Raw genomic sequence first — 14,785 nt, forward strand, 5'->3', positions numbered from 1 at the left:
TGATTTGACTTAACGTTCACTTTGAATATTGTGAAAATTAAGACCTAGTACTTGGCAACATGGTTAGGTGCCTGAGTAGACTAGTGGGACTTAGACGCTAATGACTAGTGAGTTGGCATGTTGGCAATCCTGAATTTGAGGTTATGTGTTATGTTATTAACACGCACTATTATTTTCAAACATTTTAAATTTCAAACCTGTGTTTCAAACATGTTTCAAACTACTTAAAAAGAAATTGTAGCTACGCACATGTTTCATTGATTTCTTAAAACAATTGTAGTTTTTGTAAAAATGGTAAATGAGAATGAAAGCAACAATTTAATTTTTTGTATGGAAGATATCTTGAAGCACTCAAATAATGACGCAGACAATATGAAAGAAACACAAGTAAAAGAAAATACACAAACAAGAGCTGGGAATAAGTATGTTTTTATACAATATATTGTAATTTTGATTTATGTGGAATATTTGTATTTAATTATAGAAAATCTAAAAAAGAGACTGTTATAAAGGGAAAACCAAAGTCTGGAAGATTCTGGAAATCGGAGAGAAAGAAATTTTCCACATCAATTAAAACAAAAGGTCTGAAAAATTCTTTTGAGAAAAAGGAAGCATTAAGAGAGAAGCTCAAACAAATAAAACAGGTGACGAAAGAACTCATAGCTAAAAAACAAGAAGAGAAAGAACTTAAAAAGGAGAGGAGAAGAGAAAATTTAAAGAGGCAGGAGGAAAATCGCAGAAAATCGGAAGTGGTACAAGTGATAACAAATACAACAAAACTGAAGAGAATGAAGAAAAAACAGCTTAGATTTATTGAAAAAAGGGACACTACGGTATATGGAACTGTGGGTAGGTAAACCATAATTATATTGAAAATATGGCATATTGCTAGATATATTGGTATACCGATATATTTAATAATAATATGTAAAAAGAATATAAACAAGTTATGAAATTTATGTTTGTTTAAATATCTACATTCGGAAAATACCAAATTCAGTTTTGTTAATCTTATTGTTTAAAGCTGCAGCCAAACTAAGTCCTAGGATTTTTCTGCTGTCTTTTGGGTCAATTACACCATCATCCCATATTCTGAAACAGTTAAAAACTGTAATACTATAATACTTGATACATATAATAATATGTATAAACTGAAATAAACTCATAGGTATATTTGAAATAAAATTGCTATTTACCTGGCTGTACTAAAATAAGGAGATCCTTCTTGATCAAACTGCTCAATAATTGGTGTTTCAAATTGTTCTTTTTCTTCTGTGGTCCAATTTTTGTTATTACTTGCTACTTGAGACAAAACTCCAGCTGCTTGAGGACCACCCATGACTGAGATTTTAGCATTTGGCCACATATACAAAAATCTTGGGGAATAGGCCCTGCCACACATACCTACATAAATAATTTTTAGATAAGATTGAAGAAATTTAGTATAATTCTCTTTAACCATAATTTCCTGCGCCATATGAACCTCCAATAATAAGAGTAATTTTAGGAACTACAGCACAAGCAACAGCAGTGACCAGCTTTGCTCCATTTTTTGCTATACCACCAGTTTCTGCTTGTTTTCCTACCATGAAACCAGTGATGTTTTGAAGAAATATTATAGGAACACGTCTCTGACAACACAACTGTATAAAATGAGCCCCTTTCAAGGCACTTTCTGAGAACAGGACTCCATTATTACCAATAATTCCCACTGTTTTACCATAAAGTTTAGAAAAACCACATACAAGAGTTTCACCATATTTTTTTTTAAACTCATCAAATTCAGAACCATCAAATATTCTAAAAAAATAATTTCAATAAATATGATATTGTGTAGAGAAATACGAAACCATCAAGGAGTAAACCGCTGGCATATTTTGGTGTACAAGATGTTGGCATAATTTGGTATTAGTGGTATTAGTTGGCATTTTTGGCATTATTCGTGGTATTAGTGTACAGAAATTTGTCAGCCGTTTACCCCTAGGAAACCATAGAGGAATTCTGACATAAATAAGCAAAATAAGTATATTACCTGGCTATAACTTCTCTAATATCAAAAAGTTTCGTAATATCCAGATCTATAATTCCGTACAACTCTTCAGCACTATACAAAGGCGAGTTAAAATTACTTGAAAATGAATTGATAGGCTTCTTGTTTAAATTTTTAATTATGGATCTGGCTATTTCTATTGCATGATTATCATTCACTGCATAGTGATCGGTTACACCAGATACAGAACAGTGCAAAGCAGCACCTCCTAATTCTTCAGCTGAAACCTAAAAAATTAAGTAAAATATTTTTTTTAAAAGAAAAATTGTCTGGTAATAACCTGTTCCCCAGTTGCAGCTTTCACTAATGGGGGTCCAGCCAAAAAAATTGTTCCTTGATTTCTCACAATTATAGATTCGTCAGCCATTGCAGGAACATAAGCCCCTCCGGCAGTACAAAGTCCCATAACTACTGCAATCTAATTTATATTATTTTTCATTAATTTTTTTATAAATGAATTATTTTATTAACATTTCCTTATACCTGTGGTATTCCTTGAGATGACATTAGAGCTTGATTAAAAAAAATCCTTCCAAAATGATCTCTATCAGGAAAGACTTCTGACTGGTGTGGTAAGTTCGCTCCTCCACTATCAACCAAGTATATACAGGGTAAGTTATTTTGCTGAGCTATTTCCTGAGCTCTTAAATGTTTTTTAACTGATATAGGATAATAAGTTCCTCCTTTGACTGTTGCATCATTTGCCACTATCATGCATTCATGTCTACAAACCAAATTATAAAAATACTGAATATTTAAAAAAAAGTGTCTATACCCTTGGACTTTACCTATTCCTGTAACTATACCTGCTGAAGTAATGTTTGCATTGTACATATCATTTGCAGCGAGTGCAGATAGTTCTAAAAATGCTGTGTTCTTATCTAAAAGAAGATTTATTCTATCACGAACAAATAGTTTGCCTTTTCCTGTATGCTTTGAGACTGCCTTTTTTCCACCCCCTTGTAAAACAGATCCAGTCTTTTTTTGAAGGGTACTGAGTAGATTTGTCATAGAATTATAATTTTCCTTTAAAACAATTACAATATTAAATCAAAATCAAACTGTTTAAAAAAAACTTACAAGAAACTTTGGCGAGTGAAGATCAACATTACTTTTAATAACATCTACTGAATATTTGCGAACTAAATTTAAAATCATAATGTTCCTTGAAATAAACTCATGCCTGTACAACATCTTTATAAATACTGCTTATTTTTCTGACTACATTCTATTGTAATTTTTATCTTTATCAATATTCATTACGAAATATCATTTTACAACATAAAGAAATAACAATACAATTATTATTACCAGCATATGTCTACATGATTTTTTATATAAATATTTGCTTATCTGTGACAGAAAATACTCTTTAATTTCTAAATGTTATTAAAAAAATATAAAAAATGTTAAGAATCTCCATAAATATTCAAAATAAAAATAAATTTTCAGGTTAGGTGTCGCCCTCTATGATTTAAAAAGTTAAGTGTATGTTCACAAAACATCCCCCTTTAGAACTTTTTCTTTAATGGCCATAAGCGGGAGTAAAAGACCAACCGCCCGAACAAACACTAGAGGCGCCACCGGTCATCAAATGGTGTAAAAATTGCGAAAATTTAATTATCTAATTTTGACAGAAGGAGGCGTGCTTAACTTTTTCAATTTTAATTCAATATTCATTGTTTTCAAACTATATTATTAGACTTTGTTGTATTTTGTGAATGTATAAATGTTTTCTTAGTATAAAGTTGCATTATAGTAATTTAAATTATATTACATACATATTTAAGATTCAAATATTATGACATATATGTCAGTTGCCGTCTAAAATGTCATCTTGATGACAAACAGTTAGTTATTCTCAAAAGTAGTTAAAATCATGTTAAAATATTAAAATTTACAAGTTATAATTAGATATTTTGGTAATGGTGTGGATCCGGTGGCTGACCTTGAAACGAGTTTTTGCTACATATAGTCACAGACACTACGCATGCGCACATCTTCGATGTTGCCAGATTGCAAGTTATTTTGGAATTATTTTCAGTAGAAAATAAATATGTGCTTTTCAGTGTTTTTTGTCAATATATACCGTATGATCGAAAAAACGGCGTCCAGTTGACTGGGAAATGACGATTGAGGACATTTCCCATATAAAATGACATCGATCTTCATTTCAAGTCATCGCTGACGCTATTTTTTTTCAATCATAGTACGCGGTATATTATTTATATTATTATTTTAATATTTTGCACAACACGTAAACGCTTATATTATGTATTTTCATAGTCAATAAAATTAAATAGAAATAAAACTCTAGATTCCTATAATTAATCTAATTGCTCTAGATTATTATGCTACGTTTAAAAAGTACTTTTTTTAAAAATTCGGGAAATTAAAAGGGATATGTCCAAGTTTTTTCTTTTTTTTAATTTTTAAATGCTGTAGCTCCATGATAGATATTATGTTCATAATAGTTTTTTTTACATTCCATCAAAACTACGGAGGCCTTAAAAAATCTTTTAGCCTCCATAATTAAAATTGTAGAATCGGCTTCAGCAACATTAACAGTTACCTTGTTTAATTCTGCTTATACATATATTGCATTATTTTTTCTGCTACCTTAAGATCTCTCTATTCTTACACCTAATTTATGTGATTTTCTTAGCAAAATATGATTTATAAACCATATTCTTCCTAATGGAAGGATGGAATAGGATATGCAAAATTAAGATATTTTAACATTTATTTTCCAGACAAAGCATAATATAGTACCGTATGATCGAAAAAAAACAGCGTCCAATTGGCTTAGAAATGACGATCGATGACATTTCCCATATAATTTTATATATAAAATGACAGCGATCTTCATTTCATAGCCATCGTTGACGCCGTTTTTATTCGATCATACGGTATTAAGATTAAGACATAACAAATATTATAAGAAAGATCTTAATATAAAAAAATCACAAACTAAATCTTAATTTGGTCTTGTATAAACACAGGTATAAAACTAATAAGATCAAAACTCAACCTTCACCATATTGTCAAGATTTGGCATTATAGGAAACAAGAAATTACAGTAAATTAAGAAAAGAATATCAAAGTACACAATATTAAATACTGTAATGTATTGTACGACACAAACCATCTCCCTTCTAAAGAGAAAAAGATAAAACATAAAGCTTATTTTAGTCTTATCAACACACTCTTTGATAAAATAAATGTCTAAAACTGCTATTAATCCACTAACTTGATATTTCTAAGAAATTATGATACAAACATTATAATCAAAGTATATTATATTAGTAACATTATAGGTAAAATGTTACCTCTATCTCCCATTGACGTGTATTGTTCTATAAGACTCGTCATGGTAGTATTTCAAAACATCAATACATATTGTTGCCTGTAAATAACTAGAAATCAAATAACTTGAAAGAAATAAAATAATTCTAATAAGTTTAAAACCATTAAGAAAAAATCCGTAAATGATAATTTTTCATAATACTTTAATTTAACAATCTTCATTATCCTTCTTACCTTAATTTTGGATATAAAGTTAAATCTGAAATTATAAAATTAATTATATAATTTGTATTATTATTGATTAACACTAAAAAAAAATTTTTTTCAACTACAAATAATTCGAAAATAAACTGCAATTTGGCAACATCGACGATGTGCGCTTGCGTAGTATCGATGATCAAATGCAGCAAATATGGGCTTCAAGGTCAGCCACCGGATCCACACCTTTACCGAATTTATTTTTAGGTTAAATTTATAATACTACTAAATAATTCGAATTATTAATTCGATTGTGAAATATGAATTATTACTAATTATTCGATGGTGAAAATAATTCGATTATTCCCATCACTACTAGACACTTCTGTTTTTATGTATCATATGTCAAACTGTCAAACGTCAATTTTATTGAAAACCCATCGTGAACCCATTTTTTAAAGGGTAATTTTGAATTTCCTAGTTTTTTTTTCTAAATTTATAGTGATTTAAAAATGATTGGAAGAAGTAGTTTGTTTGCTAGAAGGGCACTAACCAACTTTGTGAGAAATCACAGTGATGGAGGTATTCCCGGAGAGGTAAAAATTATTACATAATGTGTATTTGGAGCATGATATTATAAATGATTTTCTCATGGTAATTTAGTTATATTTTAAAAGAACAGAATTTATGTTATGATCTGAAAGTATATAGTTATTTTTTAGAATTTTTTTAAAGTTCTGATACTTCGAAATCTAAAAAAAAAAATATTTTCTCATAGTAATTTAGTTATATTTTAAAAGAACAGAATTTATGTTATGATCTGAAAGTATATAGCTGTTTTTTAGAATTTTTTTAAAGTTCTGATACTTCGAAATCTAAAAATTAATCACTGCTTTTTTTTTCAGAATTTGCCTTTTTCCATCAACAACCGTTACAAATTGACGGCCTATTTTATTCTGTTTTTTGGTTCTGGACTTGGGGCCCCATTCATCGTCTTGAGACATCAGCTACTCAAAGAATAAATCTACAATAGCACATACTTTTAATAATTCATAAGTCAAATCTAAAGTAATGCTAGTATTACTTGTTCCAAATATGTATGTAGTTTTTTAGTATATTATGATCATTTGTAAGTACACAAATAAATAAACAAATAATGTGATAAAATAGTGTTAATAAAAACAAAGAATAATGAGATATGAGATACCTTGTAATCCTGTGCCTAGTCTATAGCTATAGCGAATCATAGTTAGGCAACCTAATAAGCATGTTTTAAAACCGTGTGTTATGCAACTAAAGATACCCATTTTAAATATTTTAAACCTTATGGCGCCAAATCCCCCTCCATACGCTTCCAATTTACCAATTGAATGGCTGTTATAAGTTATATTGGCATTTCCGCGTCAAAAATTAGCGTTCCTAAAAAGTTTATTCGAAAAAATGGCCAGCCATCAGACACAAGGCATCCAGCAATTGTTGGCTGCTGAAAAAAGAGCCGCTGAAAAAGTTGCGGAAGCTAGAAAACGTAAGTTTTTTAAACGTAAGACCATTAGAGCAGTTAATTATAGATTTCAGTCGTGTGTTTTCATATGTCGCCGATATATTTATAAATAAGTATATTTTGAACTTATTTTTAAACTATCTAATGTGGGGTATAACAGCACACCTGAGTTTTAGTATATTTTAATAACATAATAAAGAATATTGATTTAAGGATATTTGAAAAATTGGAAATAAAAATATTTCATTCGCATAAAGTTTGTCAAAATATACTATTATAATTATTTTAAAATTCTATTATATTATATATTTGTATATTTACTAATGCGCACCATTTCAAATATTCTGAAGGAATGCATCAATTTTGCGCATCATGCTACAAAAACAATTCAAAATTGACATTAAATATACCAATAACAATTTCTAAATTAATATATATTTTATAATACATTTTTTATTGTCAAAATTTCGGTTTTTTCCTAATAATATTACGCAATATCAAGGGTAATATATATGTATCTTTCAGACAACCAGGCAGTTTTTCTAAATGTAAACAGGACAAATATGTCTCTATTAAATAACAATTAAAATGCAATATTTGTGCACTTAATTGCAAAAACGCGCCATATACGATGACAAATTATGATCGCAGTTAATTTATTTTAGTATACAGAACATAACTTTTGATCTGTACTGTTTAGAAGAGTAAAAATATAAGCAAATTCTTTAATTATAGACAACCAACTATACAAGTGTTTGGTCTCAGAACAGTATAACTTAGTTTAAATACCGTATGATGGAGAAAAAACGGCTTTGAAATAACGAAATAACGATATAATTTTACACGTAAAATGACAGCGATCTTCATTTCATAGCTTTGACGCTGTTTTTCATTTCATCATTGACGCCGTTTTTTTTTATCACTTTGTATTTCTGTCTGAAGTAATTATTTATTGTTTAAACTATTTTAGGTAAAGTGAAGCGTATCAAGCAAGCTCGAGATGAGGCTCAAGCGGAAATTGAGGCTTACCGTAATGAAAGGGAACGCCAATTTAGAGAATACGAGGCCCGTCATATGGGCTCTAAAGAGGATGTAGCCGCGAGAATCGATAAAGACACGCAAGTGTATCTTCAGAACATGGAAAAACTGGTACAAGATAATAAGGACCAGGTAAAATTTTAAAAATATACAGGGTGGTCTGAACTGTATTCCGGAATTTTTGGCAGCATATTCTGCAGATAAGATAAGTAAAAACGTTCGTATAAATGTACATTTGTCCTAAAATGCTCAGTTTCGGAGATACAGGGTGTACAAGTTTCATTTTTATTTCGATTTTATTTTTTAACTGGTTCGAAGAATAATAACTTTTCGTCCATACCTGCATAAAACCAGTGAGCAAAAAAATATACATTTACGACATTTTCTACGTAAAAAACGTCGCTTGGTCAAAATCGTGACGAGTAATGGTTCTTAAGATATTTCAAGAATCATCGTTATCAATACCTGTTATCACTTTTATTCTTAATCTAAGGTCATCACTGATCAGGGGCGGATCGTGAATTTGTGGGGCCCTGGGCTGAAACTACTTAGGGGCCTACCTAAGTACTCAACTAATAGCCATGTCAAAAAACTGTTTCTATAATGATATATTATTATTATATATTCTTTATTGCACAAAAAAAAACATAAATGTTACTTAAATCTACGCAAGTATTAGTTGTACAAAAGGCGACTTATTGCTGTGGTAGCAATCTCTTCCAGGCAACCTTTGGGTGAGAGAGAAACCGAAATAGTGATATTATATAAGAATACAAAAAAAAACAATAAAACAATTTTATTTATTTATTATTAATTAGTAAAAGAAATTGATAGGTTGCAGTCACAGAAATTGACAGTTATTTGGCCATCACATTGCAAGTCTTTTGTTAGATCACAGTTTATGGAAAGAAGTGATAAATTATTTAGTCGATGGTTCGACATTGTTGTCCTATATTTATTTTCTACATAGGACATCTTGGAGAAGGAGCGTTTTGCTTCACAGCTAGTGATTGGCAATGATAAAAAAATCTTTAAAATGGTATAGCAGTGAGGGAACACGTCAATAAGTTTATTTTCATACATGAGCATAAAAATGTCACTGCAAGAGGTGTAAGACTCTGGCTTAGATTGGAGTCAGTACGATTTTAATTGAATGCACTCATTCACTAAATGCTCGTCTACGTCATCCGGATAGTAATCAATAATATGACGTGCAATTTCCAAATCTATGTTTTCGATATTTTTGTCTTGCAAATCCATGAAAAATTTGAATTTTTTGCTATATTTGTCTCATAGACTTGGCTCCTTTTATTTAAATCCATAATCAGCTTATCCAACGTAACGTTTAACGCGTCTCTTTTAAATCTTTCTTCTTTCTGCGCCATATACTGAGAATTCACCTGTAGACTTATCTGAAAATTTTGGAATAATGCGTCTCTTGTTTACGTCATTGTAGTCTATCCCCACACTAGTACTTAATTTTTAGCTTTCTCTTCGTATTCCTTTAGCTTTTGATCTGATCGGTATCGTATGTTGTTCACAAAGTCTTTTAATGACACAATTAACTTGTTGCCTTCACAAATGTCTAAACCAGGCGTATTTTTTTATTAACTAAATGAAATCTCTGCAGAAGTCCTTCCCAAAAGATAATCAAAATTGCAGTCTCGAGTTTCGCCATTTTATTGAATAAATTTCGTGCCTCTTTCCGGAAATCAACTTTCTCAATCTCATTTTCGCTGAAACTTTCGAACATTTTTATAATGTCATCATAATTATTTTTAAGGCTTTGACAGCATCATAGTGGCAAAACCATCTGGTCTGGCTTAAACTTTTTAACGTGAATTTTAATTTTATTTCACGATTCAACAGTTCCCACCTATGGGTCTATTGTTTTTAGCGGGGTCTGGGGGCCCCTTGTAACTTCGGGGCCCTGGGCTGCAGCCCAAACAGCCCTTAGGTAGATCCGGCCCTGTCACTGATATAAATTAAACATGTGGACTAAATAGTTATTAGACTGAAATAATAAATTTGAAATGTTTTTGAACCAAAAGTCCAACAGAAACTGTTTTATCTTCAAATTTTTGATGAAAAATTTATGATTAATTTAAAAAAATAAAAAGTATCCAAATTAATCATTTCAGTCACTATCTACCATAGACATAAAATAAAATTATTTTAAGTATTGCTATCTACTCAACATGTTTATTTTTAGTCAATAATGATGTTAGTGACTATATCCATTCTAAATATCTTGAGAACGGTAGCGATTTTTACCAAGAAACATTTTCTACGTAGAAAATGACGGAAATGTATATTTCTTCAATTAGTAGTTTTACAGGTACGAACGAAAAGTTATTACTCTTCAAAACAATTAAAACACATCATATTGACATCAAAATTAAATTTCTCATGTCAGTAAACCCCCAGACACAAATTTTTATCCATTGCTTCAGAAATTATTTGCAAAAAATCGAAATAAAAATACTTCTACACCCTGTATCTCCGAAATTAAGCATTTTAGGCAACCATTTATACCAACTTTTTTACTTATTTTTGTCAGCAAAATATGCTGCCGAAGTTTCCGGAATACAGTTCGGGCAACCCTGTAGATTCAGAGAATAAAGTTAATTTTTTAGGTAATTAAGGAGCTGATCAGTTTGGCAGTGGATATCACACCAGAAGTACACAGAAATTACTTTATCATGAGGAGTTTCAATAAGATCTAATGTGTATTATACCACAGATAACATTTTTTATCTGTGATTAGATTTTTTATTAATATGTAAAATAACATGTTACATTTCTTTTACACTAGTCTTTTCTAGATTTTGTATATGTATAGAATAAAATGCTCTCTATTTTTTTTGTCCTATGTACTCTCGGGAACTTATTATTGTATTCATTAACAAAAAAAACACTATATTTCTATTGTACCAAAGGTTATTTAATTATAAATAGTTTCATTTGCATATGTATAAAATCTTAAACTTCTAGTGAACACAATATTCTTAAAAATTGGAAGGCATTGTTTTCTTTTCATCATTACATAAAAATCTTCTTCATAAGTAAATACATGTGTTGATCCACCTCAAAACTATGTAGATTGTTAGCATCTCCTTGTAGTCTCATCAGAAGTCCCCCAAACGATACATAGGCGGCCCTAAAAATATAAATAATATCAAAATCGTATAAAAAAATTACTATGATTACTATAGAAGGTACAATATGATCGAAAAAAAAACGGTGTCAGCGATGGCTATGAAATGAAGATCGCTGTCATTTTATATATAAAATTATATGGAGAATGAGATGGGGATAGTAATTTCCAAGCCAACTGGACGCTGTTTTTTTCCAATCCTCCGGTATAATGTGGGGTTTATTTAAGAGATAAATAAAAAGTTAATGTGTTAACGAGTTTACAAGTACAGTATGATTGGAAAAAAGGAGTCAGCGATAGCTATAAAATGAAGATCGTTGTGCCAAAATTAAGATCGTTGTGCCGTCATTCGCTAACAGCCAAGCATGGATATGTGTATCCATAGGATATACAGACGCATATTTTATGGATATGTATATCCATAGAATACACATCTGCAAATTCTATGGATATGTTACGGTTAAAGTCCGATGTCCGGTTAATGTCGACATCAACATGTTAATGTTTGGGTGAGGTTATGTTTTTGGTGGGTTTTGCTGTCCTCCATTCGCGAACTTCGAGTTCCGGGCTTTACGCCCTGGGGCTACTCGAGAACTGTTCTGAAAGGAGCGGTGCGCGATAGCTTGGTGCCTCCATATGGCGCGGAACAGTTCTGGAACTTTATGACTCAACTGAATGGAGTGAGAGTATCGCGTTCTAGAACAGTTCAGAGCTGCTTAACTGCGTGAAAGGAGGACAGCATTTGTTGTGTGTTATTCTCGAGATTAACCGGGTAATTTCGACATTAACTGGACATCGGACCTTAACCGTAACAGATATATTACGCTCAATAGTCGAATTCCGGCAATGCCCGAGAAAAATACGCAAATCTAGTTTTGAGCAAGGAATATTTCCCAACCCAAAAAAATAATTTTATTCGATTATTTTTTTTGCTTATAGTGTTATTTGATTGCATTGGTTTCACTCTTTTTGGTTGGATTGGTTTAGTTATTTGGCGAGTTGGTTAGCGTGGTTATTTGGAGGGTCTTAATTCATTAGTTAGTTGGTTTTTCGGGTTTGGGAAATATTCCTTGCTCAAAACTAGATTTGCGTATTTTTAGAATTCGACTATTGAGCGTAACAGATATACATATCCATGGTTGGTTGTTTGGTTTTCCAAGCCAACTGGACGCCGTTTTTTTTCGATAATACAGTATAAAACTGAGATTACATTGAATCCTAAAGATATTTCCTGTACTTGTTTAAAGTCGGTCCCACACGATGTCTCAAACACCTTCCAACATTGGACATATGAACATTTGTCACATCGTGAAGGAGACACACTTGGGAATTGCAATATTGTCGAAGCCTATGCCAAATGATGCCTCCAACGTTTGTAGCATCGTGTAGGAACAGTTTAAGCCGCATGTTCACGGGTCGATTTGTGTTGCATTTGTGACTCAATCGATTAAAAAGTTGGTACAAAATGGCGAAAACAATTCTCCAATACTCCCCAACACCACTCTTTCAAATAAAAGAAGCAACATAGATACCTCGGCTATTTCGGCAATCCGAAACTGTGTTTACATTTTCGATATTGACCCGTGAACACCCAGCTTTAAATTCAACCTTAAGCATAGGATCATAGCAGAAAAAGTTGATTGTATAATAATGGTATAGGCTTCTTATTAAATTAAAAATAATACGAATATCGGTTTTCTTGATGTAGTTTTTGAATAGTAATATAATTTTCTTTGGACATTATTTAGAGTTAGTTTTAAGTTGACGGAAGCACTGGTAGAGGTCGCTTCAACGATACACGCGACGGAAGTATGGATAGTGGTCGTGGGTAAATGACACAACCAGCTAACCACACTGCCACCGTACGCATCGTTATACAATTATCATCTGTAGAATATGTAGAGTGGCCCCAGAAAGGGAACCGACAGGGAAAAACTTTTATATTGCGTTGAAATTTTCACTGCTATAGTTTTTTTGGTAAAATACACGTAGTAGCACGCATTTTGAAAATATTTTTCTTTACATAATATACAGGGTGTTCCTTAATGACAGGCTAATATTTAATGAGGCGATTCTTGGACCTATTCTAAGAAAAAAAACTTCATATGAATATATGTCCTAAACATCTTAACTTTTCAGATACAGGGTGGTAAAATTTTCTATTTTTTTTTTCAAAATATCTCTAATATTATATTTGATAAGTACACGTCTTCCATGCATCAAAATGCATATTTTGATATACAACTGACACTGAAATAAACTGATTTTAATTTTTTAAGCAAAAACTATGCGTTGGACTAAAAAATCAAGAGATAAAAATATTTAGAAACGAATGGAGATTTTGAAGATAATTTTTATCTTAAGAAGTGTCAGTGGGGGTGTACCACTTTTTTCTCCAAAAATATTCAATATAAAACCCATATGGACGACGGCACTGGTTGAAATAAATACAATATAATATAATAATATATATATATATAATTCTTTGTAAACCAAAAAAGGTATTTTGATGCATAGAAACGTGTTATTAAGTAAGTTTCATAAAAATATCTATAATGAAATCAGAGTTATTGTGAAAAAAAGTTTTTTTTAGAAAACTTTACCATCTTGTATCTCAGAAATTATGATGTTTAGAACATACATTCATATGAAGTTTTTCTCTTAGATTAGGACCAAGAATCACCCCCTTAAATATTAGCATGTCGTTGAAGAACACCCTGTACAGGGTAATTAAAATATATATTTACACTAAAGATGTAGTAATTCAAATGGAATGTAGTATATTTTTTACCCCAAAATACCATATTTTATATTGAGCACTTGAATTATGACATATTTATATTAAAATTTCTACACATTTAAAGCTTTTTCAAAACTCTAATACAGCAAATTATTGACTTAGGTAGTTTAATTGGAAGTATTTTTCAATAATGTGCAGTTCAAAATTTACTTACTAAAATCAATACAGATTTTTAACAACTTCGTTAATAATTGTTCAGCACATCCTATTTCAAAAATCGATATTTATTGTGATTTTTATCGACATTTTCATATTACGTAATAAAGAAACAAAATTAAACAATGCATTCTTTATTAACAATTCTTATAATAACTATAATTACAATAAATCTAAAACTAGATATAAATATCATAACAGTAAATGTAATACAAATAAATTATATAAAAAAGAAAAAAATAAGGCCCAACAAACATTTTCAATAATAAAAATAAGAAAACTAAAAATACAGTGCCGTGCGCGCCCTCAAAAACAACAACTACGTCTGACAACACTGCAAGCAGTCTAGACAGCGACGGGCTGTCGTACCAGATAGTGCATTTACAGGTTACAAACACGCATGTGCAAACGCACCACTGGCACGAGGCCCGCCGCGTCGCTTATACTATACGCCCTCTAACGTCCAACACCGAAAGCCAGTAAATAACCTAAAAAGTAACAGAGAGAAAGTAAGTGAGAAAGGGGAAAATCAAGAAGCATGCGGCAACATTGTTCGCGCAAATTTAAATCAACCTGTTT

The 14,785-nt window shown here is 31.0% G+C and overlaps 4 protein-coding genes across 7 annotated transcripts in view; 2 read left to right on the forward strand and 2 right to left on the reverse strand.

Annotated features, from left to right (window-relative positions):
* The first annotated feature begins 97 nt into the window (after nucleotides 1–97).
* LOC115878350 (coiled-coil domain-containing protein 86) lies at nucleotides 98–957 on the forward strand. The gene is made up of 2 exons (XM_030894817.1): nucleotides 98–422; nucleotides 485–957. The coding sequence occupies exons 1-2, from the start codon at nucleotides 292–294 to the stop codon at nucleotides 855–857; spliced, it is 504 nt and encodes a 167-aa protein (XP_030750677.1). The 5' UTR covers nucleotides 98–291; the 3' UTR covers nucleotides 858–957.
* Nucleotides 877–3,528, reverse strand: LOC115878346 (probable methylcrotonoyl-CoA carboxylase beta chain, mitochondrial). Its single transcript, XM_030894811.1, has 8 exons — nucleotides 3,131–3,528; nucleotides 2,826–3,076; nucleotides 2,534–2,774; nucleotides 2,331–2,468; nucleotides 2,033–2,277; nucleotides 1,460–1,800; nucleotides 1,197–1,404; nucleotides 877–1,092 (listed from the first exon to the last, which is right to left on the reverse strand). The coding sequence occupies exons 1-8, from the start codon at nucleotides 3,242–3,244 to the stop codon at nucleotides 975–977; spliced, it is 1,656 nt and encodes a 551-aa protein (XP_030750671.1). The 5' UTR covers nucleotides 3,245–3,528; the 3' UTR covers nucleotides 877–974.
* A 3,371-nt stretch (nucleotides 3,529–6,899) lies between these two features.
* On the forward strand, nucleotides 6,900–10,956 carry LOC115878354 (V-type proton ATPase subunit G-like). The gene is made up of 3 exons (XM_030894824.1): nucleotides 6,900–7,079; nucleotides 8,026–8,225; nucleotides 10,730–10,956. The coding sequence occupies exons 1-3, from the start codon at nucleotides 6,995–6,997 to the stop codon at nucleotides 10,817–10,819; spliced, it is 375 nt and encodes a 124-aa protein (XP_030750684.1). The 5' UTR covers nucleotides 6,900–6,994; the 3' UTR covers nucleotides 10,820–10,956.
* A 59-nt stretch (nucleotides 10,957–11,015) lies between these two features.
* LOC115878352 (DNA-directed RNA polymerases I, II, and III subunit RPABC3) overlaps nucleotides 11,016–14,785 on the reverse strand; it is a 75,798-nt gene continuing 72,028 nt past the window's right edge. For all 4 annotated transcript variants that reach the window (XM_030894821.1, XM_030894822.1, XM_030894820.1 and 1 more), the window contains one exon: nucleotides 11,016–11,253. In XM_030894821.1, the coding sequence (XP_030750681.1) occupies nucleotides 11,136–11,253 (118 nt within the window). In that variant the 3' untranslated portion in view covers nucleotides 11,016–11,135. The remainder of the gene's footprint in view (nucleotides 11,254–14,785) is intronic.

The sequence above is a fragment of the Sitophilus oryzae genome, unplaced genomic scaffold (assembly GCF_002938485.1).
Source record: "Sitophilus oryzae breed Bouriz unplaced genomic scaffold, Soryzae_2.0 scaffold_1508_pilon_pilon, whole genome shotgun sequence".
Classification (NCBI taxonomy): domain Eukaryota; kingdom Metazoa; phylum Arthropoda; class Insecta; order Coleoptera; family Curculionidae; genus Sitophilus; species Sitophilus oryzae.